At 36.2% G+C, this 23,780-nt stretch overlaps 4 protein-coding genes across 6 annotated transcripts; 3 read left to right on the forward strand and 1 right to left on the reverse strand.

Annotated features, from left to right (window-relative positions):
• Positions 1–286: 286 nt before the first annotated feature.
• Positions 287–1,905, forward strand: LOC110857219 (rhythmically expressed gene 2 protein). Its single transcript, XM_022105832.2, has 4 exons — positions 287–426; positions 488–726; positions 991–1,122; positions 1,309–1,905. Exons 2-4 carry the CDS (start codon positions 490–492, stop codon positions 1,711–1,713), a joined length of 774 nt encoding a protein of 257 aa, XP_021961524.1. The 5' UTR covers positions 287–426; positions 488–489; the 3' UTR covers positions 1,714–1,905.
• A 414-nt stretch (positions 1,906–2,319) lies between these two features.
• LOC118438000 lies at positions 2,320–4,788 on the reverse strand. Of its 3 annotated transcripts, XR_004836560.1 has the most exons (6): positions 4,618–4,788; positions 4,352–4,444; positions 3,367–4,208; positions 2,748–3,279; positions 2,543–2,670; positions 2,320–2,446 (listed from the first exon to the last, which is right to left on the reverse strand). XR_004836560.1 is itself a non-coding variant. In XM_035857640.1 (5 exons), the coding sequence occupies exons 3-5, from the start codon at positions 3,130–3,132 to the stop codon at positions 2,363–2,365; spliced, it is 597 nt and encodes a 198-aa protein (XP_035713533.1). In that variant the 5' UTR covers positions 3,133–4,208; positions 4,352–4,444; positions 4,618–4,788; the 3' UTR covers positions 2,320–2,362. The 3 variants fall into 3 exon arrangements, 1 of the variants encoding a protein (XP_035713533.1); XR_004836559.1 differs by having other exon boundaries at positions 2,748–4,208; positions 4,352–4,513; XM_035857640.1 differs by having other exon boundaries at positions 2,748–4,208.
• A 1,085-nt stretch (positions 4,789–5,873) lies between these two features.
• Positions 5,874–8,772, forward strand: LOC110857295 (sulfite oxidase, mitochondrial). The gene is made up of 6 exons (XM_022105913.2): positions 5,874–6,182; positions 6,274–6,415; positions 6,579–6,909; positions 7,195–7,594; positions 7,916–8,019; positions 8,098–8,772. Exons 1-6 carry the CDS (start codon positions 5,969–5,971, stop codon positions 8,284–8,286), a joined length of 1,380 nt encoding a protein of 459 aa, XP_021961605.1. The 5' UTR covers positions 5,874–5,968; the 3' UTR covers positions 8,287–8,772.
• A 6,743-nt stretch (positions 8,773–15,515) lies between these two features.
• On the forward strand, positions 15,516–18,131 carry LOC118438008. The gene is made up of 6 exons (XM_035857667.1): positions 15,516–15,761; positions 16,219–16,358; positions 16,429–16,686; positions 17,044–17,449; positions 17,765–17,818; positions 17,897–18,131. The coding sequence occupies exons 1-4, from the start codon at positions 15,608–15,610 to the stop codon at positions 17,437–17,439; spliced, it is 948 nt and encodes a 315-aa protein (XP_035713560.1). The 5' UTR covers positions 15,516–15,607; the 3' UTR covers positions 17,440–17,449; positions 17,765–17,818; positions 17,897–18,131.
• Positions 18,132–23,780: the final 5,649 nt, after the last annotated feature.

Raw genomic sequence — 23,780 nt, forward strand, 5'->3', positions numbered from 1 at the left:
AAGCACGAGAAATGTGGAGTCATAATTTTTGGGGTCTAGTGTCCCACCGTACGTGTAATAAAACATCACACCTTTCATTATATGACATATAATATGACATACATATCTAATTAGTCAAACTAAAAGGTGTCAAGCCAATCCTTCATTCTCACCTGGGAATCTCTCCTCTTGAGGATATCAATTATACCAAAAAGTGTGATCGTATGTAAATACGTATGCATCTGTAAGCGTAGAACTTTGCCAAAGTGATATAATACAAATGATTTATTAACGTTTATAACGTTTGTTACAGCTGAGATCATCAGTTCGTCAGAAATACGTATTGCACATTCAATAATATTACAATTTGCACAAATTGTATTATTTAAACGTAGTTTCTAGTTCGATCTTCATATTTGGATATTAATAAAAACCTGAATGTAATAGGTAATTTTTTGTTGGAATTACTTACAATTAAAGCAAAATTAAAAACGATTAATCCCCCGAGAAATGGACAACTCCTTAAAACTAATCACATTTGACGTTACCGGAACCCTGATCCAATTCAAGGGCGATCTGGCGCAAGACCTTGTCGAAATTGGGGAGAAATATGGCATCGCCACGGTGACCCTTGACCAAGTGGGGGAAGCGACTAAAATCCAGTGGAAATTGCAAAGCGAGTCAGACCCACATTTTGGAACGTGCTGGAAATCTTGGTGGACAGAATTTGTAATTGGAACGTTTGAGGTTAGTGAAAATTTTGTCTATTGTAATTCCTTGATCGAATTTAGCCAAAAGTACAGTATTTATTTATGAGCAAAATACAAAGCGAAGTTTTGCAAATTAAAAAATAATTCCATGTATTACACACAAAATAAATCAAATTTGATTGAAGATTTTGTGTGTAGTGCTTGTAAATTCATGAAACTTGGAGCGATTATGCAGAATTTAAAGAATCATGTATTAAAATTGAGGACATAAAAGCTTCATACACTCTGATTTATTTTATAGCGAATTTTATCAGACAATGAACCAGCAAAAATAAATTTGCATAAAATAGCGGAGGACTTTATGACAAGATTTTGTGTCGGAGAAAGATGCACCCTACTTCCACACGTTGTGGAAACGTTACATGAAATCAAGGTATGAGTACAACTTTTTGTTAAATTAATGCTTTCAAAAATGTCATATATTTTTTTTCTAACATCAGGAGATGCTGAATTTTCATGAAAATTTTGATATGTATTATCATGATCATTTTTAAATTAATCATAATTTCGCAAAAAAATAATGCAAACTTCTAAGATTTCTGATTTAATGAATTTCCAGACCCACTTTCCAACCATTGTACTCGGCGTGATTACGAACTTTGACTCCCGTTCTCACCGAATTCTTCACGACACCGGAATCCGACCTTATTTTGATTTTGTGCTGGTCTCGCACGAGGCACAAATTTCGAAACCCGACCCAAGCATATTTTCACTCGCTTTGACATCTGCATCCCAGCTTGGCAAAAATGGAGAGATTCTCCCTCAGAACGCGGTACATATTGGTGACAATTATCGGCTGGATTGCCTCAGTGCAGCAGATTCGGGGTGGAGGTCGATTTACGTTGGAGGACATAAAACCAGCAGCGATTTAGAAGAAAGAGATGGAATTTATTGTACTGAAGGAATGCAAAATGTCACAATTATGTTAAAAGAACAGTTCAAAACTATAAATATAAGTTCCTGAAAGTTTAATAGTTTGTTAAATAGCAGGATTTGCAATTATTTCGAAATGCATGCATGTCTCGAACTTTAGAAATTTTTTTGAAATATAGAAAGTTGTAACGAAATAGATAAGGTGATAACTAAATAAGATATACTTCAAATAAATTTTAAATTGTGTGTTAAATAAATTTGCTTTCGGTTAAAAAATATTAAATATAATTAATTGAATATGTCCATAAATTATGTCACGGCTGAGGGTGGACAGGCTCACGTTCTGCGAGACAGGCCAATTTGCGCCATATGTTAAAAGGGGGGTGTAACGCGTGAAAAGGGGAGAGAGGGTCTGAAAAACTGGCATTTTACATGACATAATTTATGGACGTTCATTAAAAACTAGGTATTTATGAACTTAATTTGATACCAAATCTTGTCTACATACAATTCAAGTAAAACTACTAACTTAAAGTTGCAGTAATTTTTGAGAGCGAATACATAAATAAATATGCATGTTCTTGGATATTAAAATATGAGCAAATCTATGCAGACCTTAAAAATGAGTTCAAGATTTATTACAAATTATTAATGCGTTATTAACTTATGTAACTAGTAAACTATATAACATCAGTACACAAAATTCAGAACCACTGCCAGAATGCCACTGTTTAAACTGGCTATGGACGATCCGTGAAACTAACGGGCAACTTATTTTGTTGGAAAAATTCATTAAAATCCTCCTTCGTCATCTGGTCGGCAGGCTGTGTTAATTTGATAATGTTACACATTTGCATACTATTTCATTTCGCCACAGTAACAAAATTGTACGCATTTATGTACGTATTTAAATAAAATACCTTTAATTCTTCCAAAGTAATACTTTGAATTCTGCTGCATGACAAGAAGGCCTCCCGCAACCGGTCGGATGGTTCCAAACTTGCACCGTTGCAATTTGCATAAAATTCAAGTGACGAGTTCTCCAAACCTATACAAATATACATTAATTTACCTGTTCAATTTACCGAGTAACAAAAACCTGATGCAAAATAAATTAGTGTAAACCTTTCCATTCACTCATTCCTTCCAACACGGTCAACACGACGTCGGAATCAATGTTCAAACTTGGATCCCACAAGTCATCCGAATAATAATGAAATTCATTCTCATCTACAGATACGGGAAGACTTCCCACGACGACTTTCCCCCTGGTCAACTCCCACTCACCGAAGGATTGCATCGTTTCTTTCAAAGGGCGAAAATCTGCCATTTCGTCACCATTTCGGACGAACTCGACGGACAACCACAATTTTAATTCCTGCACGGCCGGGAAAAGGTTGACCAGTTTGACAGCCGCTTGACCATCCTGGCTCCAACTGTTCGAGCAGTGACGGGCACGCACGTGGAGCGATGTTATCCCAACGTGGCGTGTATGCAAAGTTTTAGTCATGGCCGAAATTGGGTAACTCTGTTAATTACCCTTAATCGAGAAATGCGTCAGTCTAGGGAGGTTGGTCATGTTCAGCGAATCCTCAATGTTGAACATAACGGGATCGTTGATTGAGAGGCGGGTGAGATTCAGGAAGTCGAAATTCAGCTTACAAAATACAAACCAAATTATTGGTAGGAAATAAGTATACGTAAAGAAATTTATTTAACCTGCCATCCGATTTATGTAACTGACCTTAATAGGCGACAGGTCACGATAACCTTGATAATCCAAAGTAAACTCTTCCAAAGAATTTCGGCAATTTTCCAGCATTCTAGTCAGTTCGGAAATGTCGGATTGCAATTGTCCCTCTCCCGCGAAACGACGTCGCTGGTACCCGTACCTCAACTTTTTAAGTTTTAGACACTGGGTCAAATCTGGGTAGGAATTCGCGGACAGATTTAATTCTTCCAGGTTTGGAGCAGAGCTCAACAGCCCTTGGTAACTGGATGGCGCGTCCGTTGAGGCTTTATCAAATGGCTCATGCTTTATCGAAAGTACTTTTAGATTTGGAAGGGGTCGAAATTCCTGAGGCATCTCATCTTCATGTGCAGTCACGTCATGATTGGTATCCACTTTCTTGATGGTAAATGAGATGAGGGTGAGGTTAGGGAAAGTAATAGTGCTCCACATTTTGTGCAGATTCGGTTTAAAAGGACTTTCCACGTTGATATCGATTGTTTCCAGTACGGCAGAAATTTCAGGCAAACGTAGAGCAAAATTAGGTGGCAGGTTGCGATTGAGAATTTGGATGAAAATTCTTGTGTACACACTTTGAGTTACTCCACTTCGATGGGAGAACAGCGACAACTGCAGGAGCATTTACACATCATGTACAATTTTACATTCTTGGCGAGTTTGTGGTTGAATATGGTCAAATCTTCGCATTTTGTGCGATAATGGTTATGCGTTGTTGAAAAAGGCAGGCAAGTCAGGTTCCCAAGAAACGAGGCGGCCACCTCAGCCCAAACAGTGCACACGAGTCGGGCAGATTTTAAAGCTGGTGCATCCAAGGTGCTAAATATTTTGTCCAAAATCTGAAATAAAATTTGAACAAAAACCTCATAGAATTTAGAAATATGAAATCATGTTCAATGTGTTTAGTATTAATCAGGTAAATTATTTTAGCATGTAAAATATTGGTTGATATACAACTGCTTAATTTAATTAATTCACTTACGACTGGATTCATCAACGCCTTCATCCGCACTTTGTCGATGTCGGCGACAAAGTCAAAATTTTCCAAGTGTTTCACCGCTTCCTCAATTTCGGCCTGCATTGTAATTAATACGTGACTTATTTATAGCTCCTGTCAAGTTTCCAAGAAACTATAAATTACAGCCTGTCAATTATTTACATACAGGAATGAAATAGTTTTTAAACAGTTGCATATTTTATAACGTCAATGACAACGAATATTTTAATTATCACTGCATTCATACTTACCTACTTGCAGTTCCCCACCCAATTTTTTTGTGAAATAATTATTATGTAAAAATCAAACTGGTGCTTGGAAAACATGGAATTGCAGAGTGCTAGCTACGATGACAGTGATGACACATCGTCTCAGCTGGTTGGGAAAAGTGCATAAGTAAATAAACATCACACGACGAGGCATGTGAGTAAGCACTTTGTTAGACCTGATCGTTTGAATAAGCATGCATAACGACGCGTTGTTTTTCATGAAAATTATTGCGTATTTATTAAACATTTATAAATTCAATCATTTTGTTTTAAACATGGTATAAAACTAAAAATTTGCACTTATTAATAAGAATGCACAACAAATCAATTCTATGACAAGTATATGGAAAATGTGAACGGCCAATTCATGCTACTCTGGCTGGATCATAGTAAATAATAACTATTTTGTACGGATATACTTTTTTTACTCATATTATGAGTCTCATAATAAATTATTTCGTTTTTCATGAGTGGTACTCCTTGAGTACTCGATTTTGACAAAAGTTCTACAGACGGTGATTCAGCATATACATAAAACTCACTCTTATTTTTCAACGTGTTAGAGACACCTGGGATAATTGAAATTTGGGATGTGTTGTACCCAGATAGACAAGGAACAGTTTCAAAACCAGCTTCCAAACTTCAGGGCGCTTCGCCGAGGATTTTCTTTGTTCAAGGTGTTTTTAAAGGTACTTGGGCTACTTTGTTTTCCAAATATTGTAGTGACTTCAGCAGCCAGCGTAGAAGCTGACAATTTTCAATTTATTTTCATCTGTCTTACCAAATGATAATTATTTATTTCTAACCACCTGAAGAAGGAAACGGTTGTTTTCCGAAAGCTTGTGTTTCAATAAACCACTACACAATGTCATCCATGCGATCTGTCTATTCACCTCTTAATATTTATCTACTTAAGTCAATATGTACATATTTTATTATTGATGTTCTATCGATGTAACAATTTATGGTGATCCCAAACATACATGAAGGTATTTACTCAACATACAGCAGGCTTAAATATCTGTGTACTTTGTATATTTAAGAACACATAAATTATAATGCAGGGTTTACTCAAGAACTCGCTGACCATTCCGTCTGCATCATGTAACTTAATTGTATCTTAATAAGATTATGCGAAAGGTTTCATACATATTTTGTATATGCATATATATAAATACATACGTACATATACGTTTGTACACATGCTTCGTCCCATGCCTGCATGCAAAAATAAAACGCACAGTTTCCCGATTTATCATCTGTTTTTATTCATTCTTAAAGGAAAACATATTAATATTTAATAAATGTTTGCTCGCCTCGGTCTCATTTTAAAATGCCTTACTTAAAAATTGTACTTCTTTTTATCTCGTTAGCAAGATTAAGGTATTGTTTCTCACAACAAATAAATTCCACCAGCCAGAATTGTACCGTTGTCGAACCAGTGTACCAGTGGGTGTGGCGACCCGACCGGATAACTGGATCGTATCGGTGGGAAATTGTGTGTGTAAATTGCACCACCAGTGGGCAGGATGATGGAACAAACAATTGTAAGAAATATATACTTTTTATCCAGAAATATTTAATGTACTTGACAATTTTTAAAATTGTGTTTGTAAAATTCGGGTTTTTAACAAAAAGTCCACCCTCCAAATAGGACAATTCCCATAAATTCGTACATTTCCGACCCCGTCAGGGATTCTAGATTAATTGTGAGATCGTCCAAGCCATTCAATGGGGAAACACCGGTTGAACTTCTTTCAAAAAGCTATTACACACCAAAGTGAGAAAATATTTAATTCTTGTTCATTCTTTTATTCAGTCGTCAGTGAATATCGTACATGCAAATCTAAATGCCTGGAAAAATTTGCATATCTTTCCGAAAGAATTTTAGAAAACATTCTAACGAACATGAAGTGATTCACAATTCAAATTAATTTGAACAGTGAAATATTCTACGTTCGAAACAATCACCCCGTTCCGGTCGTCGACGTGGAAGATTATCATCTCTGCATTACCGGGATTGGCGTCACCCCCACAAATCTGACCCTGTCCCAACTGAAGGCATCTTTTGCACGCAAGACCATTACTTCCGTTTTACAATGTGCGGGTAGCAGGAGAGCAGAGATGGACGATTTAAGACCCGTGGCTGGCACCAAGTGGGGCGGTGGCGCGGTTGGGAATGCGTTCTGGACGGGAGCCGACTTCAAATCTGTCCTCGCGTATGCCAGCTTTGACCTAAGGAATTACCCGAACCTGGCAAATATCCATGTTCAAGTATGTTTAATTCAAGAATTATGTACTTATTTAATGTTAGGGGTATTCTTTTTTGTGAGTTCGCATTTCCGCATTTTAAAATAATTGGCTTGTAAAGGGGAAAATTCGTAAATGAATTTGCACTTCAAATGTTTCTGCGTACGTTGCTACCGATGCTAACTCGTAATGAATATCCCATTAATTCAAAAATTTTGAAATATTGGGACAATTCAGTCTAATGTTTACAAACTAAATATATGAGGCGGAAATTTTCTAAAAATTTTCTATATTGCGTTGTTTCCCCAGTTCGAAGGCCTTGACCACGACCCTGTAACACTTAAGCGATATGGCGCCTCCATCCCAGTGAAGTATCTACTTGATGGGAATTTTGAGCCGTTGTTAGCTTACGAAATGAACGGTTCGCCCCTTCCGAGAGATCATGGGTTTCCCCTGCGCATAATTTTACCTGGAATTGTGGGCGTGCGAAGTGTCAAATGGCTGTGGAAGGTCACCATCTCAGACCACGAGTCGGACACACCCTACCAGAAGGAAAAGTACAAGGCATTTTCGCCTTCCATATTAAGCACGACCGTCACGAAGACTAATTACGAAAGGACGCTGCCCATTTACGACCTTCCGGTTACATCCTACATCACCTCGCACAAAGATGGCGGCAGTGTTCAGAGAGGACTCGGACTTGTGACAGGTCCGTACACTCTTAGAAATCCAGTAATAAAATATACCAAGCCGTATTAATGTATATACATACGACTCTAGTGATAAGTAATACGGTGTAGTCATAGCTCGGTACTAAAGTTATGCCATATCGGTAGCAAAATTTTACTATCCGGTATCACTTTTAGGAGCTTTAACACCGAAAAATCAATACCAAATATCTTACAGTTGACTTCCCCAAAAAAGGCCATTGTTCCGAACACCGTGATAAATATTTGAGTCAAAAGCGATGCATATTTTGTCTTCAGACCTGCAAAAGTGTATGTATTGAACTTTTATCCTTCCCGTTAAGGTTACGCATATTCTGGAGGGGGGCGTTTCATTCAAAGGGTTGAAGTATCTACGGACCGAGGTGACACGTGGATCGAGGCGGAAATTGGTCCTGATTTAACCAAGGTGAAATGTTAATCTTTTTCAATAGATATGTCGTAACTCTGGGTTGTTTATTAAATACTTAATATTGTTTGATCTTAGAAATGGTTAAAAAGCTGGACCTGGGTTTTGTGGCATGCTACCATGGCATTTGTTCCTGGATGGCAGGAGGTGTGGGTCAAAGCCGTCGATGATGGGAATAATCAGCAACCACAAGAAATCAAAAGCGTCTGGAATTTTGAAGGATATTTGACAAACACATATCACAAAATCGTTCTGTATGGAAATTAATGGAATTAATTATTCCTTGTTTGTGTCACACACTTACTATAATAAATACATGCACTTGCATATGTATAATATATGTACCTACTTCATCTCAATTTAATTTACACTTACCAAATATTCTTCTAAATAAGTAGGTGCGAAACTTTGAAGGGCTTAACCAGATAAGCATAATAGTACGTAGTTGTGTGTGTATATATTTAATAATATATACAAGTATTAATAATATATTTAGTATATCAAGTCCTCATACCGTAAATTCACACTAAAATAACAATGAGAGGATGGAAAGAAGTCAAATTGTATATATATTTAATGTTTTTAATACCTATGCACATGCATAAGTAAGTATCTATATACATATATGTCTAAATATCTTATATGTACATATAACTACATATCTTACATTTTACACATATGTATGTATCTACATACGTAAATATGTAGTTACATATTTACTTGATTACGTCATCAATAAAAGTGACACCGTAAGACTCAAACAGTGATCAAGCACAACAAGTGAGGTCAAATGATCGATGAAATTACTACCAAATCGTATCTTCAGAGGCTGAAACGACCTCGAAATCCTCTTCGCTTCCGACTTTATTCCAAATCCTTCCATATTTTTCCACTTTTCCGTCAACTGTGACGACTTCAGGTTGACCAAGCCCATCGTGGCGAGATCGACTGCCACCGTGAGGACAAAATCGATTAGGAGCATGACGAAGAAGGACAATCCAGCGATCGAGAATGTGCTGTGCATCCGGATGCAGACGTACAACGAGAAAACGATCCCGTTCGATGCGACGGCGTAAAGTCCGGGGATAAAGAGATCTGCTTGACGAGAATTTGACATTGGGAATAAATCCGGAATGATTGTAGAACTAAGTCTTCTTTGATCCGGGTAGCAGATGGTTTAATTCGAATTCGGGTAGTTTGGCTAAATTATACAAAAAAAAATAAAAACGCACGTTAGGTTTAAACGAAACAAGCAAAAAAACATTAATGCGTAAACACACGATTCCAAAATTATATTTGCGTTCTTAAAAGTTCTAGTTTTATGGAACGTCGGCATAAATAACAAGGTTTAAAATTTGAATAAGTTCGTTTAAATATCTAAGATTTTAGTACCTATATAATAAAATCGAAAATTCCTACAAGGGATAACATGCGCTGGTTTAAGTCAACATTCACTCTAATCCTAAGAAATCCCGTATGAAAATAATACCAAGCAATATTCATATAAATATGTCTTTGCTAAAGAGGTATTGATTAGTGTAATAAAGAAAGTCCTATCATATCGGTAGCTAATTTTTACGGACCGGCAAAAGTTTAATACCAAGCGGTAATACCGAGACATCAATACGTGCGTGACTATACCAGAACAGTTGCATAAATTTTTGTGTCGTCCAGTCGAAACCAGAATCAAGATAAAGGGTTACCTTCCAAGTAGTGCCATATATTCCTGCAGGGAGCATCCAAACCCCAGCATGAAATTTACAATGATCAGAGCCGCCGGTTGGGCCACGTGGAAATACATGAACCCATCGAACAGAATCCCAATCACTGCGATAGCATCTAATCCATTATGTTGATCCTGAGACGTAGGAAGGAGACAGATCGCTCTCATGGATCCGACGTACGGCGGTGTACACGGGTTAAGGAATAATTGACAGGGCACAATTATACCAAATGACGCACAGGAGAGGGTACTTATTAAGAAAACTAGTTTCGCGTAGGTAGCACCCTTCCGGATTTTGGCATCAATGAAGGGAATTTCTGCAAGTTTTGTAAGTTTGGGTATACATATCAAAATTTTGTACAATTTTACAGGGTGGTTTAAACGTTTAACGCTATAATGGCAAATTTTTCAATGGGAACATACATCAATTTCCATTTGTTATCTAAGGAAAGTTATCTCCTAAGTTTTGCATTTGAAATTTTAACAAATTAGCAAAGAAATTTTCTAAAATTTCTCACCTTTCAACAATTTTTGTTCAAACTGTATAAATCCGTTCACCAAAAGCAAGCCGTCCATCTCCCAAAAGTAATACGTGATCCGACCCATTAAACAGATACTGTACGTAAGAATGACCACGAGGCCTTTTAAAATTTGAGGGAGCGACATTTTGTCCCGATTAAGAACTAAATGCACACACATGGCGAGAAGATAAACCACGTGGAGGAAAATGGTCACTCTGTAAATCCTTTTAGATTGGGGATCAACAAATTTTAAAGTATCTGACACATCGTCATATTTATAGGGAATCGCGTAACACCAATTGTTCAATTTAATGGCGATCCACATAAATCCAAAGTAGGATTGACCCTTGGAAAACATTTTTTACAATTCTAAAACACTTTTTTACAATTCTATTTTACAATTTTAAAGTAAACTAGAGTTAAATTTATAAGTAAGCTCGTCTTTTAATACAAGAACTATTTATGATTTGCTTTTACAATATGATACCAATTTACGGTACAAACAAGAAATACAAACCAGCATCGTTTTAAATAAACTTAAAATCCGGAGATAAAATAAGTCCGTCGAGATGGGTATAGAATTTAGTACTTTACGATTAATAATATGTACGGTTCGCTCAAATCTGTAAATAATAAAGACAATAATTTAAATTATGCCTTGTATTTAACGATGTTCTCGATCAGGAAGTATTTTTCATGTCAAAAATAGGTACTGAACAAGTTGTAAAAGGTAATTTTTATGTTGGCTCAATATCTGGCAATTTTATAGCGACATGCTATAATTAATGAACGTGCAGATATTAATAATTCTTAAGATTTATTTTCGTAAACCAACCGGCTTTACCTATGTTATTTCTGGGCTGCTAATTAACTTCTACGCTGCAAGACCTCACAAAATGATGGTTTTAGAGTCGTACGTATGTTCGTATCTGACGGAAATTATTCAAACTCTTAATTGTTCTGTTTATCTTAATTTGAGTGGACTTTGCTAATTGTAACCAACTCAATCAACTAATCAAAGACTCTTTGACAGAGTAGGATCAATTTTGTGAAATTGCGTAATCATAATGATTAGGTAGCAATTATTTGTTACAAAATTTTCAAATGTGCAAAGACATACGTATGTGTGAAAGATAATTGTACACCCGATACATTTTCAAGGACAAGCTTGCACAATTTTCTAGCAAATAATACACTACATACAATACAATTATCTCTAATTGGATAAGTCAAGTCAAAGTTTAATATCAACTCAAAAATCCACGGTTCCTCAAAAACGATCGTTCATACATACTAGTCAAGCCAATAAATCAAGTCAACTTAAAATTTTAAGTTCAAACTTGTTAATCAATTGTTAGGCATGTTTTTTATTGATTAATAAAAAACTAAAATTTAGTCCCGAATCTTTACTTATTTATATTAAAAAGAAGTATTAATTGAGGTCCTTTTAAAGCTAACACAAATTTTTGTAATTTGTTTTTAGTCGCTGATTTCGAACTATGTAGAGTATGTAGGTAGGTACCCTAATTTTGTATCTCATAATCATGCGTATTAATGCAAATTATGTATGTGTTATCTCTTATGTATTATCTCTTCTGGTTCCCAATTTATAATGTGTAATGGACTCACCTATCGACCAATGTAATTGGTTATCTCCTCTTTATAATGTAACGCGAAATTGTATCTGCTAAATATAATAAATTAACATAACAAACCTGCCTAAATAAAAATTTGGAACTAAATACTTTGGTTAGTTAGTAATTTATTTATGAAAAATTACCTACGTACTCACGTGAGATACTTCTAAAGAAATAGTTAAACCGGAATTGTTCATAGACTGTTGACACTGACGGCTATGTCAATTTTGAGATAATGAGATCGATGATGTCTTCCCTTGTTAAATGTTATTGAAATTTGTCTTCCCTGTATAATATGTCGGTCGTTCGTACCCCGTAACAAATTTTATTGCAGACAAAACGATTAGTTTAATGATACCTTCTTAAGACTAATGTCAATCAATTTCAGCCATTATATCGTATATAAACTTTTCAAGGGCAAGCAATAACGTTAAAATATATGGAGGGGATATTTTGATCTCGAAATATCGATGTAACATGTCTTAATGTACAAATGTCTTCTAGACATGCATGAAGCTGGGTAATTATGCATGCTATGCTGTTGTTTAATTGGTTTAAATTTATACAGCTGTACTACTTAGCGTAGTCTAATGATGTAATAACCTTGCTGAACTGATGCCACAAAACTTCCTCAAATTACGCAAGTGTCCAAACTTTTTAAACAGCTCGATTCTAACCTCTGAGTTTTCAGCGGTTCCGATACGTTGTCAACGGAAATTGGAAGATAGGAATTACTGAGGGTCTTCGTATCCGTAGTATCGTAAAATAGTTTACGAAGAAAAAACAAGGGATCAGGTTTCGTAAAAATCGTAAGCGTAGTAACGCGATTTTCGATGACAAAATCTTACGACGCTTACAAAATCTCGTAAGCGTCGCAAGTTATTTTACGATACGAAGGATACTAAGGATACGAAGAAATAATGAATACCCTCACTGTTTCACCTACTTTCCATCGAATTCGTATTCAATGCCATTTGGGTGTGGGTGAAATTATAAATTCCGTTTATTACTACAAATTATTATGAAAACATGCCTTTCTTTAGTACTCATTCCTTACATATGTATGACCAATATTCAAGTATGCTTAATTCTTCTTCAACCTTTGTGTCACCTCAAATTTGAGTAAGTTTACTAAAATTGCTTACTGTATTTATACATACGTTAAACAGGTTTTACACAAATTTATTTCATACCAGCATAATTTGTCCCTAAATTATTCAGATTCAACTAAAACCATTTCCTCCTCTCACCTTAATCGACAACAGTGCCGTCACCGTGTATGAAGCAATATACCAAAATAGTGTCGATTTTGTAGATTTTTGCAACCTAAAAAAATTGAAACCAGCCAAGCCTGCATACAATTGCAAGCTTTTTACTGCCTGTATCCTCCTCGTGAGATATTTCTTGTCCAAACTTATAATTGCCAACCTCTCCCAACGACTCCTGATCATGACAGAAGCCTCGTAGATATTGATCCCTTGGGGGAGCAGGGTCCAAATTATGACTGGAATTAGGATGGACACCATTGGAAAGAAAAGATACAAGGGCATTGGGACAAATCGATACATTTTCAATGTTACAAAGTTAAAAACTACGCTAATTAAGATTCCAAATCCTAACACGACAGCTAAGCATACATCTGATAATTCGCTAAGCAGTGTAAGTATTATTTCCACGTGAAGATAGAGCATAGTCACACTTTTAGCCTGGTCCCTTCCCATAGAAATTCGGTGCGATAACTCTCCAATTTTTGCAAGCACGTGTGCAAACAGTATTCCTAGTATGGACACCAAAATGGTGAACATAGATCCAATCCGGCAAGTTTGTATGAGGGCAAATAATTCGCAAAATTTTAAAATTGGGAGAATATAAGTCCTAAAAATGGTACAAGATATGAAATGTTCAGATATTTGGTGGAGTGGATCCAGACGGAAGATCGTTAACAGAATCCAGAATAAGTATGGGTAGATGGTGAAAATTCGGACAATAATGGTCAGCGTGGTTCCGGTGAAGTCGAAGACGGCGAAATTTTTTGACTCTGGTTTACCTGCATAAATATGTATCAACGGATGTTATGTATGTATATTAGTAATTAATATTGTACACCTTGAGAGTTGTAATTGCTGTTTTTAAATTTTTGGAGCATTATGATGCAAGATACGTATGTATCACTAGCATAGTGTAATTTGCGTGACGCACTTGACCACTTCTGTATTTAAATTATGTATATTCGTCTAAGGAAACTAGAGTTATGGGAAAAAATTAAGAAATTGTATGTAACAAGTCTTCCATAGTATTCCATACATAATTGAAGTTTCGAAAATTTAATCCTTTGGCAACTTAAAACGGCAAAACCTCTAAAAAATTTCTCAAAACGACCCCAGTTTCTATAAACTCTTGACAAAGGTATCATTTTAATAGATTTTTAAGCTAAATTTTACCTTTCCGTTTAGGTAACCCATTCCCCATCTGTATCAGATAGTTGCAGCCAACCACGCCTGGCTCAAAGTACAGAAACATCGCGACATCTATGAAGAACGTGCAAATGCAGACCAATCCGAGCATGAGCACAATCACGAGATTCGTTACAGGTAGAGAAATCAAGCCAAAGTTGATTGCCAGGAGCAGAAATGACGTCGAAACTATAATTATGCCGAACACACTTCCAAATATGACAACCCCCCACGGAATTAGTTTGCTGGATGGCTTGTTGTAAATTATGCATCGTTTAGAACCAGACCATTCTATGGGACAAGTCCACAAGTACTTGTGTGACGCAGCGACATCATTCAAAGCTGTCCACATCAGATGTGTCACCATTTTGCAAGTTGAAAGTTTTACGAGATTTTCTAAAATTTTGCAAATTTCGTTCAATTCAATTACTATGTAGGCACACGAGCAAACTGATTTTGTATGTACATATTTGTGCCTACCATCCGTTCTACTGGTTGTAATGATCGATATTTAATAAGAAAATTTAAATATTTAGAAATTAATTGGCAAGTAATCGAAAAAGCTTGATTAAAGTCACCAATCGTATAAGACTATCAATTTGGGCTTAACTTTGATCGAATTGAAATGATACACGCCAAAGTAAGGTACGCTATAGAAAAATTTGGGGGGCTAATACGTAATCGATCAGTCCCGATAAGTGGTTCTGATAGCCAATATAAGTAAACTAAAATCTGCAGCACAAAGCCAGCATTGACGACGTCGATGGGACACGCCTCTGACTGTCAATTGTTTGCATAAGTAATTTTCAACACCTGCACATACACGTTTTGCTAACTTATTCGCATCCCAAGACATACTTTTGCATAACATGTATTTACTGTGCTCTTTACCTTAGCTTGTGACCTCATTTGCATAAATCTCACTATGCCCATTTTCGGTGATAGGGGCTTCCCATGTTGAATAAACTCTATAAATAAACTATATACGCCTGAAAATATGCAAATGAGTAACTAATACACACAATTCTACTATAATCAATGTAACATTCTGCCCCATTTACGGTTGACGGTGACCAAATGGCCACTTCGAATAAAAGAGTTGCTGCCGTAACGCTGGCCGGTAGGGCAAAACCCTGTCTCAGTTTTGCCAAGACAAGCGCCTTTCTGTTTGAGCAGTCGAATCGTCCACGCCGTTGGTTCATTTTTTTGTGCTCTTGATAAAATTTTTTTGGAATTTTAGAAATTTTTGTTGCAATGGCGCACAGAAAAGATACTGTCATGGAGGAAAAAATAGGTGAAGATGCCGAGCCGATCGTGGCGGTGAGTAAGCCCGTGGCTGTTATCAAAGACAACGTGGGGGGTGGGGACGAAGAAAGCGATGGCGCCGTAGCTGGGCCCAGTTCGCAAGGTATTTTAATTCCCTGTTCACTTTTGTATTAATTAACTTGCTATCGCGAAGAAAGGGTTGATTTTACTATTGATGGTTGAAAATTTGAAAACCAGAAGTATATTTTTTTTTAATCTTTCACTCTTAGAAATCCAGTATTAAATTAGTACCAAGCGGTGTTCATACATATATGACTCAACTACATTAAGTGGAATTTATAAGTACTACGCTATAATAGTAACAGCTTGGTTTACCTACATAAATCGGTGGGAAATTTTTAGGGGCCGGTATAATTTTAATACCAGATGGTAACAGGTTATCGAAAACTCAATAGTTTCTTGACTATATATCAGATTTCTAACAAATTTGTATTTGGGGACAGAAATAAAGTGGCTTAACTCGTGTACTAGATGGTCATTTAGCCACAAATAATTATATTTGACCATTTGAGCACTAATAATTGTACATTTGTTTACAGTCCAAATGCACCTCACCACTCCGCCAAGGATGACCACAGCGATTGGTGTCTCGAGCGGGTTTGGCGTTGGCCCCCAAATTCCAGCTGCAAGCTCTTCTACTACTGCAAAAAAAGTCGTAAAAGAAACCCGTGTTGATAAGGTAACAGTAGGACACAAGTTATTTAATTTTGTTGCCGAGTAGATTGTGATTTTATCTTCTGCCTATTTAGATACTGAAACATTTGGACACCCTGCAGACCAGGGAGGAAGCCCTTGCCTGGATTAGAGTGAACTGCCCTTCACAAGAATTAAGTGCACGTGTCCAGTTGTGGATAAGAAAGCGCTTTTGGCAGCCTGAGCGTCACCGACCCGTTACGGATTTCCGACCTGAGTGGCAGGCACCTCCGAAGGAATGGTTGGAGGCGATGAAAACAAAGCTTCTCTTTGTCACGGGACCAACCGCAATCGGGAAAACCGAACTTATTTTGGTCAGTCTCCACTTGTGGGTATTCATTACGAGTTCACATGTTCGAATTGCAATATCAGTTTGAAAAAAATGCAAACTAAATACAAGACTAGGAGATAGATGTATGTACAAGTTCTCAAATTAATTTTCAAGCCAATTATTTGTGAATTTACGAACCATGTTTTTTGTTAACGATACGAACTCGTAATGAATAGTGGTGTCGAACGCTGACGAACAGGGGGACATTGCCCTCTAGAAATTCAGAAAATCCGATCTACCCCATGTTACCTCATAACCCCCCTCGTCCTCACAATGCTAATGTCCCCATGTTCCCCCACCTTTACCCAATTGGTCAAAATTATTATTTTTTCATTCCTAGGCTTGGTTCGGAAAGACGTTTTTCTTCTTCAATTGTAAACGACAATTGAAACAACTTTCAGACCGCCACGAAGGGTTGATTTACGATAACGGCTTCATTAAAGATTATACTCTCAAGGAACTCATGGGCTTGGCTGACCTCAAGAACGACATAGTGGTTTACCCAAGATATGGAGGGGTCATTCCTGCAGGGATGCCTCGAATTTTTGTAACTGTAAAAACATTGCACGAATACTTCCGGAAGGATGCGTATTTTAGAAAATACCCGAAAGGACAGGCAGAGTGGGATGCTTTCGAGTCAAACGTTTACGTGATTTCGTTTCCTGAAACTATTCGACGCTCCTCCAGGTGCCAGGATTCGAGGGAAAGAGCAGCTTCATTTGTCGATGCCAGCTAAAATTCGAAGGGTGAGTTACATACTATTTAATTAATTGGGTACACTCTTAGAAAACTGTTATTATGTAAATTATTACTGTCTCTTGTACATATTTAATATGTATATGACTCCAATCGCACGGTAAGGTAATACATAACGATCATAACAGTTCGGGAGTGTTGTGGTTATGAAAAATTTACCGCATTGAACGAAACCACTACCGATTCGGTAGGAAGTTATTACCAAATGAATACCCGTATGTTTAGAGTATATGTATATGTGGCTCAACTAGATTTTTAATAGCGTACGATATTATGTAAATATTTACATATTTCCTTTGTTTTAGATCGATCAAGAAAAGGATGATGCAGTTGCCCTGGCGAATGAGCAGATTTAAAAGGTTTGTGACCAAATGGCCATTGCTTACAGATGTAGATATCCAATGGATGGGACACTAAACATGTAATCTTTTTGGCAGGTTGAACAAGAATATGGAAACATCGAGAAAAAAACTGACAGTAAATTCATGGAAGCGATGTATATAAATGGCGAGTTAATACTAGCAAAACAGTGTTTTGAAACATATAGTTTATGTAGAAAACCAATTTTTCTCAAATAATCTTATGTCCAATTTAATAATATGTGTCCATTTGGACACTGTCAAGTTTGTGAGTTTGAACAAAATAAAATTACATTTTCACACTTACAAAGAATTTAGTTGTATTAAAAATTTTATGAGTTAGGACCGACATAAAAATATTAATAACAAATGATCGGTACAAATTTGTTCCTTGTTTTTTTTCTACTCATAAAAATGGTTAAAATCCTAATGATAATGCAAGGTTAACATCGAAAGCTTGAAATCCAAACACGTTATCCTCCGTCAAAGGCTCTTATTTTTACAAAATATATTATTTTTCTATTGAGAACAATGAGAACAAGATATTTAAACATTTATTAAAATTTACAATTTCTAGATATTTGAAATTCCTATTTGTTTTGTTAGGAATAAAAATAAAAAATATCACATTCTTGAAGACTATTGCTGAACAAGAACATGACCTACTTTCCGGAGTAAATTTTCCACAAGAATAGTTGATAGTACAGTTTTGCATATGAGATTTTTGCAAGGTTTTCAAAAATTGATAAATTATGATAAATTTCCAGGCTAATCGAATACTATTGTAAGTACCCGGACTCTAATTTCTTGGGGTGGAAATTTATGTATTAATTAAATACTCTTTTGTCTCTCATTGAAGCTTTCCATTGGTTTAAATATGTACATATATATGTAACTGAAATACTTCTTAAATAAGTATTTATAAATATATTCTTATATTAAGTTACTTACAGCATAAGCTGTACAAGAATTTGCTTATCGACTAGTAATTTAAAACGTTCGCGAAATCCGTATCCTTAAATTATTAGGCTTCATGAAACTTCATGAAGACCAGTCCATATGGAAGTATTTAGTTAGTAACTTGATCCTCTTCTGGAAAAAAGTGTCGCGATAAATACTGAATGAATTGTACTATACGTAAATACATGCATACTACATATACGCGTATATACAATGTAACATATTTAGCATACATTCTTCATATTTAAGGTACATACACACGGATATACATTTTAAGTGAAATCATGAACTTTACTACACAGTTCAAATAACTAAATATTATTCAGGGTTTGACTAATCCTAAGCTAAATTTCACGTGTGATCATGAACGAGATGTCCCAAGCCCTTTCGCATCTACAATATATTTTACTATTGCTCATTCATATGTATATTATTTTATAATTTATAAGTTCACTTGTCGAAGAACAGATCTAGTCTCCACATCTCAGAATTCTTCTCAGATTATTTTAAGTAACTAAAGAGGACCCCAAATTTATCCACATAATAATAAATACATCAGTATGGCTTATCAAGCTGCAGGGCCGTCCACGCAACCAGACCATAATCTTGACGCCGATGCCCAATATTTCACCTGCACGGAAACCCCCCTGGATAAAGAAACCTTGCGGTGGTGCAAATTAAGTAAAATTATTGACGGGATCGAGCCGAAATTGTTGAGGGATGACTACCCCGAAGCAAGTTATATTTCGCTGGTAAAGTTATAGGAATTTGACTTTCAAAAAATAGAGAATTATGGCTACATAATTAACTTATGAAAATAAATAAATAGTCTAATTAACTTTGCTAAAACCTAAATTCAAGTAAATTTATAGCTAAGTAAAAGTAATAAGTTTTTGAGTACCGATAACTTTACACTCAAATCATCTAAAAAGTTTGAAAGACATCAAAATTATGAAATTGTTTGATAAAATTGTTCCAAAATTTTTCAGACCATTCATACCAGCGAGACTTCTCGGAGTCACGCTTTTTGCAAGAAAACGTGGCAAGATTCAGAAGAACTGTATATGAACAAGGGGCCTGTTCACATGGGGCGACAAATTTTGAAAGCCATCTTCGAAGTAGAAGAGCTTTGCAAAGCGACCCCCAGTGGACGCGTAATGCGGGGGCAGAATCCCGAACACGCGAAACAATTGGATGAAGATAGACAGTGGCAAATTTTGGGTATGGGTTTCCTCAGTAGTTTTTCCAAATTCAAATTGTACGCATTATTCTAAAATTATTACTTCGGGTCACCTCATTTACATACATAAATCTGAATATGCTCATTTTTGATTGACGACACGTGCTGGGCTTTTCAGACTAGGTAAACTCTCGTAAATTCGTCAAAATATGCGAATAATGTGACACGCCTGAATAATTCTAGAAAGCATAAACATGTCCATGCTTTCACTTTGTGCAAAATTATCAAAAGCATATTGGCATACCCTTAAATATACATTTTAGCAATTTACATAAGCTTTTTATAAAATTTGTACATTTCTATATACATAAATACATGCTTAATTATTTTCTGGCAGATATGATTCGCTACTTTGTGTCCCGTGGGAAGGGAGGCGTTTCTGAGGAGAAGCTGTACATAGGCCCGTGGTCGCCCATGGTAGAGAAAAACATTCGAACCGAGGTCATCAACTTCGGGACGAACAAGATTAGGGGAGACATTCGAAGAGCACAAGTCGCACATTCCAGCAAAGACAATTTGTGGTGGTAACAAATACGCTCTTAAAAATCTAGTACTTATAGTCTGGCAGGTATTTATTTTCCGGTATTAAAGTTGCTACCGCTTGGTATTAAAAGTATTTCAGCCTGTAAATACATACTTGCTATAGCATTTAAATTATGAAGAGAGGATGTATATAAATATGTATGTAATAGGATAAAAATCGCTCACTTTTGTGAGCCCTTCTCCAAATAAATTGTCGAAATTTTAAAGCTTTGCTAGCAATAAAATTTTTAAATATATTATGATTTTTATTTCTAGTTCATTCCTTTATTTTGCATATGCATATTTAATAAAATTGCAGTTCATGAGGCTTTCATACGATGTATTCATGATTATGTATGTACATCTGTATTATCCATTTTAGCCATGAATATGTATTACACAGGATTGGCCAACTTATATATCAGCCAAGAGGTTCACGAGAGACAGACTGTGCATCTGCTTCCATCTAGCACACTAAAGGAGATTACAAAGGCTCTAACTTTGAATTGCCTTAAAAAGTCATCCAACAAATCAAAATATTGTACCTGTTTGCATTTATTTAAAAACGTATAAAATTAATTAAAACTGCACAATTTGTGGAAAACCGGTTAACCAGAAGGAAACCAGATATGGTAAGTTCCGTTTTAGAAAATTTTAAAGTATTTGATTTGGGTTTTGCAACGGTAGAAGTGAAAGAGTAGAACAGGAACATTTATTTTTGAGGAGGCTTCGTCGGAATACATGGGTGTGGTTTATAAAAGCAGTTTATTCGAGTTTTCGATGCTAAACTCGCATCATCATCAGGAAAATGAGGAATTTTAACAATTTTTGGAATTGAAATACAGTGCAGTTCTAAATTGTCAAGAAATGATAATTTGTTGAATTATACAAATGTAGTTATGGAATTTAAATAAGTGGCAACATTAATGATGACCAGATGGGGTTGAGGTTCATCCCATTGTCTTGGTTTATGGCGTTGGTGGTTTTTCTTATGTGCAAACTTTCAAGAAATTTTCTGTGAAAATTTCTTCTTTCGGCAATAAGGAGACTTGCTGAGTCTTCTGTTATCCGATGACTTGGATTTTCTAAAATGTGTAATGCTACCGCTGATTTGACATTTTTCTTTTTGATATCGTTCAGGTGTTCTTTGATGCGTTTGACGAGGGGTCGGCTGGTTTCTCCTATGTATTTGTCATTACATGAGCATAAAATTTGATAAATTCCTACCAGGTCTGGAGGTGGGTTTTCCTTGTAATCACAAATAAATTGTTTCATCTTTTTTCCCGTGAGGTATCCAAATTCGCATTGAAGTTTTCTCCGGAGGTAACCAGTTAATCGGTGGGTAAGCGGTCCCATATATGGAAGAATGATCCTTGGCTTTTTTTTCTTCGTCACCGTTTGGTTGGAGTGTCGTATTTGAGAATTTTTTCTTCATTCTTGATATTCGTTGGTTGATGAGACTTTTTGGGTAGCCATTGTTTTTTAGTGAGGTGGCCACAAAGGTAAGTTCATCCTTTAAGAATTGGTCATCAGAAATTGCTAATGCTCTGTAAACTAAAGCATCAATTACAGCAATCTTTTGGGAAGGGTGGTGGTAAGATGAGTAATTTAGGTATCTCCCTGTGTGAGTGGGTTTTCGATAAACTTGTCGTTGTATTTGTCCATCATTATTGTATGTAATTATGATGTCGAGAAAGGCAATTTTCTTGTCTATTTCTGATTCACAGGTGAATTGTAAGTTTGGATGGAATGAGTTGAGGTCATGTAAGATTCTGTCTTTTGTTCCTGATTTTATGCACGAGAAACAGTCATCCACGAATCGTTTATGTAACATGTCCATGAAATACGTAACTATGAAATCGTGAACACTTTGACAAACATTTATATGGGTTTAATTTATTTTATAAATTGATTTATGAATTGTAATGTTTTTGAACTCATTAATAACGATAATATGAAAATGTATGCATTTTTGTGTCGCGTTGTGGCTGGATGAGTCATCATCCAGCACCAAGACGGGGCTGTCATAAACTTTTGCAGAGTTAGCGCTTTGTGCTGCATGACTTGGTGCCTGGACCCCTGTTTTTGAGAATTGAGCTTAGTTTCAAATATATCACTTGTAGTTACACCTACATAGGCTCAGTGTGTCCGCTACTGAACGAATTAAGGACAGTATTGATTTTATGTGTACGAATATAGTGTTCGTCAACTTTTTCTCAAATTACCGTTACAAAACTTAACTAAATACTACAAATACCACAATATCATTCGTTTAAATTTAACATTTGCTGAAATAATATTTTTTGTAGAACTCCAATTGTCACACAACTTGTGTCGTGCCTGGGTGCAAATCACGGTACGGGTTACCTCAGGGAATATCAATGTTCAGGTATTTTAATTCGTTTCATCGTTGTAATATGATGAATTTCTGTAAGTAAATTTTTGTTTACTAAATTTGTAGATTTCCAAAAGAACCCGATCGACTTCAGAAATGGTTGGATTTCATAAGAAGTTTGGTGAATGACGAAAACTGGGTAAACAGCAATACCTCCACGGTATGTTCATTGCATTTCGAGGTGGGATCTCGTAGTGTTGGAGGTAGAAGTCGTTTATTTCCTAACGCTTTTCCCACCTATTGTGTGCAATCGAATCCCAACCCGGATTCTCAGAATACGGAACTCTCGGTTCAAACTCGTAAGATTAATGAACTTCATTTTTAGTTTGGAAGCTATTGATCTTCGGAATTAACCTAAGGATTTTTTTAACAGCGCCACACATTCGAGAACGTAGATTTGTTTCCGAACACCTGATGGTTTGCTGCCCCAACTGTCATCATCAATTTGACGGCTACCATCACGAAGTAAAGAATAATTTGCCTAGTCCATCAACAAGCCAAGCTTCCAAATCCACCGTGACATACAGTACGTAAATTTTAACACCCTGAAAGGCTAACAATAAGACTAAAGATAAATTTTAATATTCTAGAAAGGAAATCAGAACCTCTCACGTCCCCACCAAGCACACCAAAACGGCAAGCAAGACCAACAGTTGCAAGAGAATTATTTGGTTCCACCGTCCCACAGCCAAGTAAGATTTACTCGAAATCAGCGTCCCCTAAAGCCATTGCCACAATCAAAAAGGAACACTCCTACTGTAAGTCGCCCACCAGACCAATAGCCAAACTCAATCGTATGCTGCCAATCTTCCGTACACTTCAGAAGAGAAAATCATGCATGAAGA

Source organism: Folsomia candida, unplaced genomic scaffold (genome assembly GCF_002217175.1).
Source record: "Folsomia candida strain VU population unplaced genomic scaffold, ASM221717v1 Fcan01_Sc018, whole genome shotgun sequence".
NCBI lineage: Eukaryota > Metazoa > Arthropoda > Collembola > Entomobryomorpha > Isotomidae > Folsomia > Folsomia candida.

Excerpts from the sequence above, each read along its gene's own strand:
- LOC110857219 (XM_022105832.2), top strand. The coding sequence starts at position 490 with ATGGACAACTCCTTAAAACTAATCACATTTGACGTTACCGGAACCCTG. Across the intron at positions 727-990 it reads TTGTAATTGGAACGTTTGAG|CGAATTTTATCAGACAATGA; the intron begins GTTAGTGAAAAT and ends TTTATTTTATAG. Across the intron at positions 1,123-1,308 it reads AAACGTTACATGAAATCAAG|ACCCACTTTCCAACCATTGT; the intron begins GTATGAGTACAA and ends ATGAATTTCCAG.
- LOC118438000 (XM_035857640.1), bottom strand. The coding sequence starts at position 3,132 with ATGACTAAAACTTTGCATACACGCCACGTTGGGATAACATCGCTCCAC. Across the intron at positions 2,671-2,747 it reads AGGAATGAGTGAATGGAAAG|GTTTGGAGAACTCGTCACTT; the intron begins GTTTACACTAAT and ends ATATTTGTATAG. Across the intron at positions 2,447-2,542 it reads TTACTTTGGAAGAATTAAAG|CCTGCCGACCAGATGACGAA; the intron begins GTATTTTATTTA and ends AAATTAACACAG.
- LOC110857295 (XM_022105913.2), top strand. The coding sequence starts at position 5,969 with ATGCCTTACTTAAAAATTGTACTTCTTTTTATCTCGTTAGCAAGATTA. Across the intron at positions 6,416-6,578 it reads AAAAGCTATTACACACCAAA|TGAAATATTCTACGTTCGAA; the intron begins GTGAGAAAATAT and ends TAATTTGAACAG. Across the intron at positions 6,910-7,194 it reads TGGCAAATATCCATGTTCAA|TTCGAAGGCCTTGACCACGA; the intron begins GTATGTTTAATT and ends TTGTTTCCCCAG.
- LOC118438008 (XM_035857667.1), top strand. The coding sequence starts at position 15,608 with ATGGCGCACAGAAAAGATACTGTCATGGAGGAAAAAATAGGTGAAGAT. Across the intron at positions 15,762-16,218 it reads AGCTGGGCCCAGTTCGCAAG|TCCAAATGCACCTCACCACT; the intron begins GTATTTTAATTC and ends ATTTGTTTACAG. Across the intron at positions 16,359-16,428 it reads AAGAAACCCGTGTTGATAAG|ATACTGAAACATTTGGACAC; the intron begins GTAACAGTAGGA and ends CTGCCTATTTAG.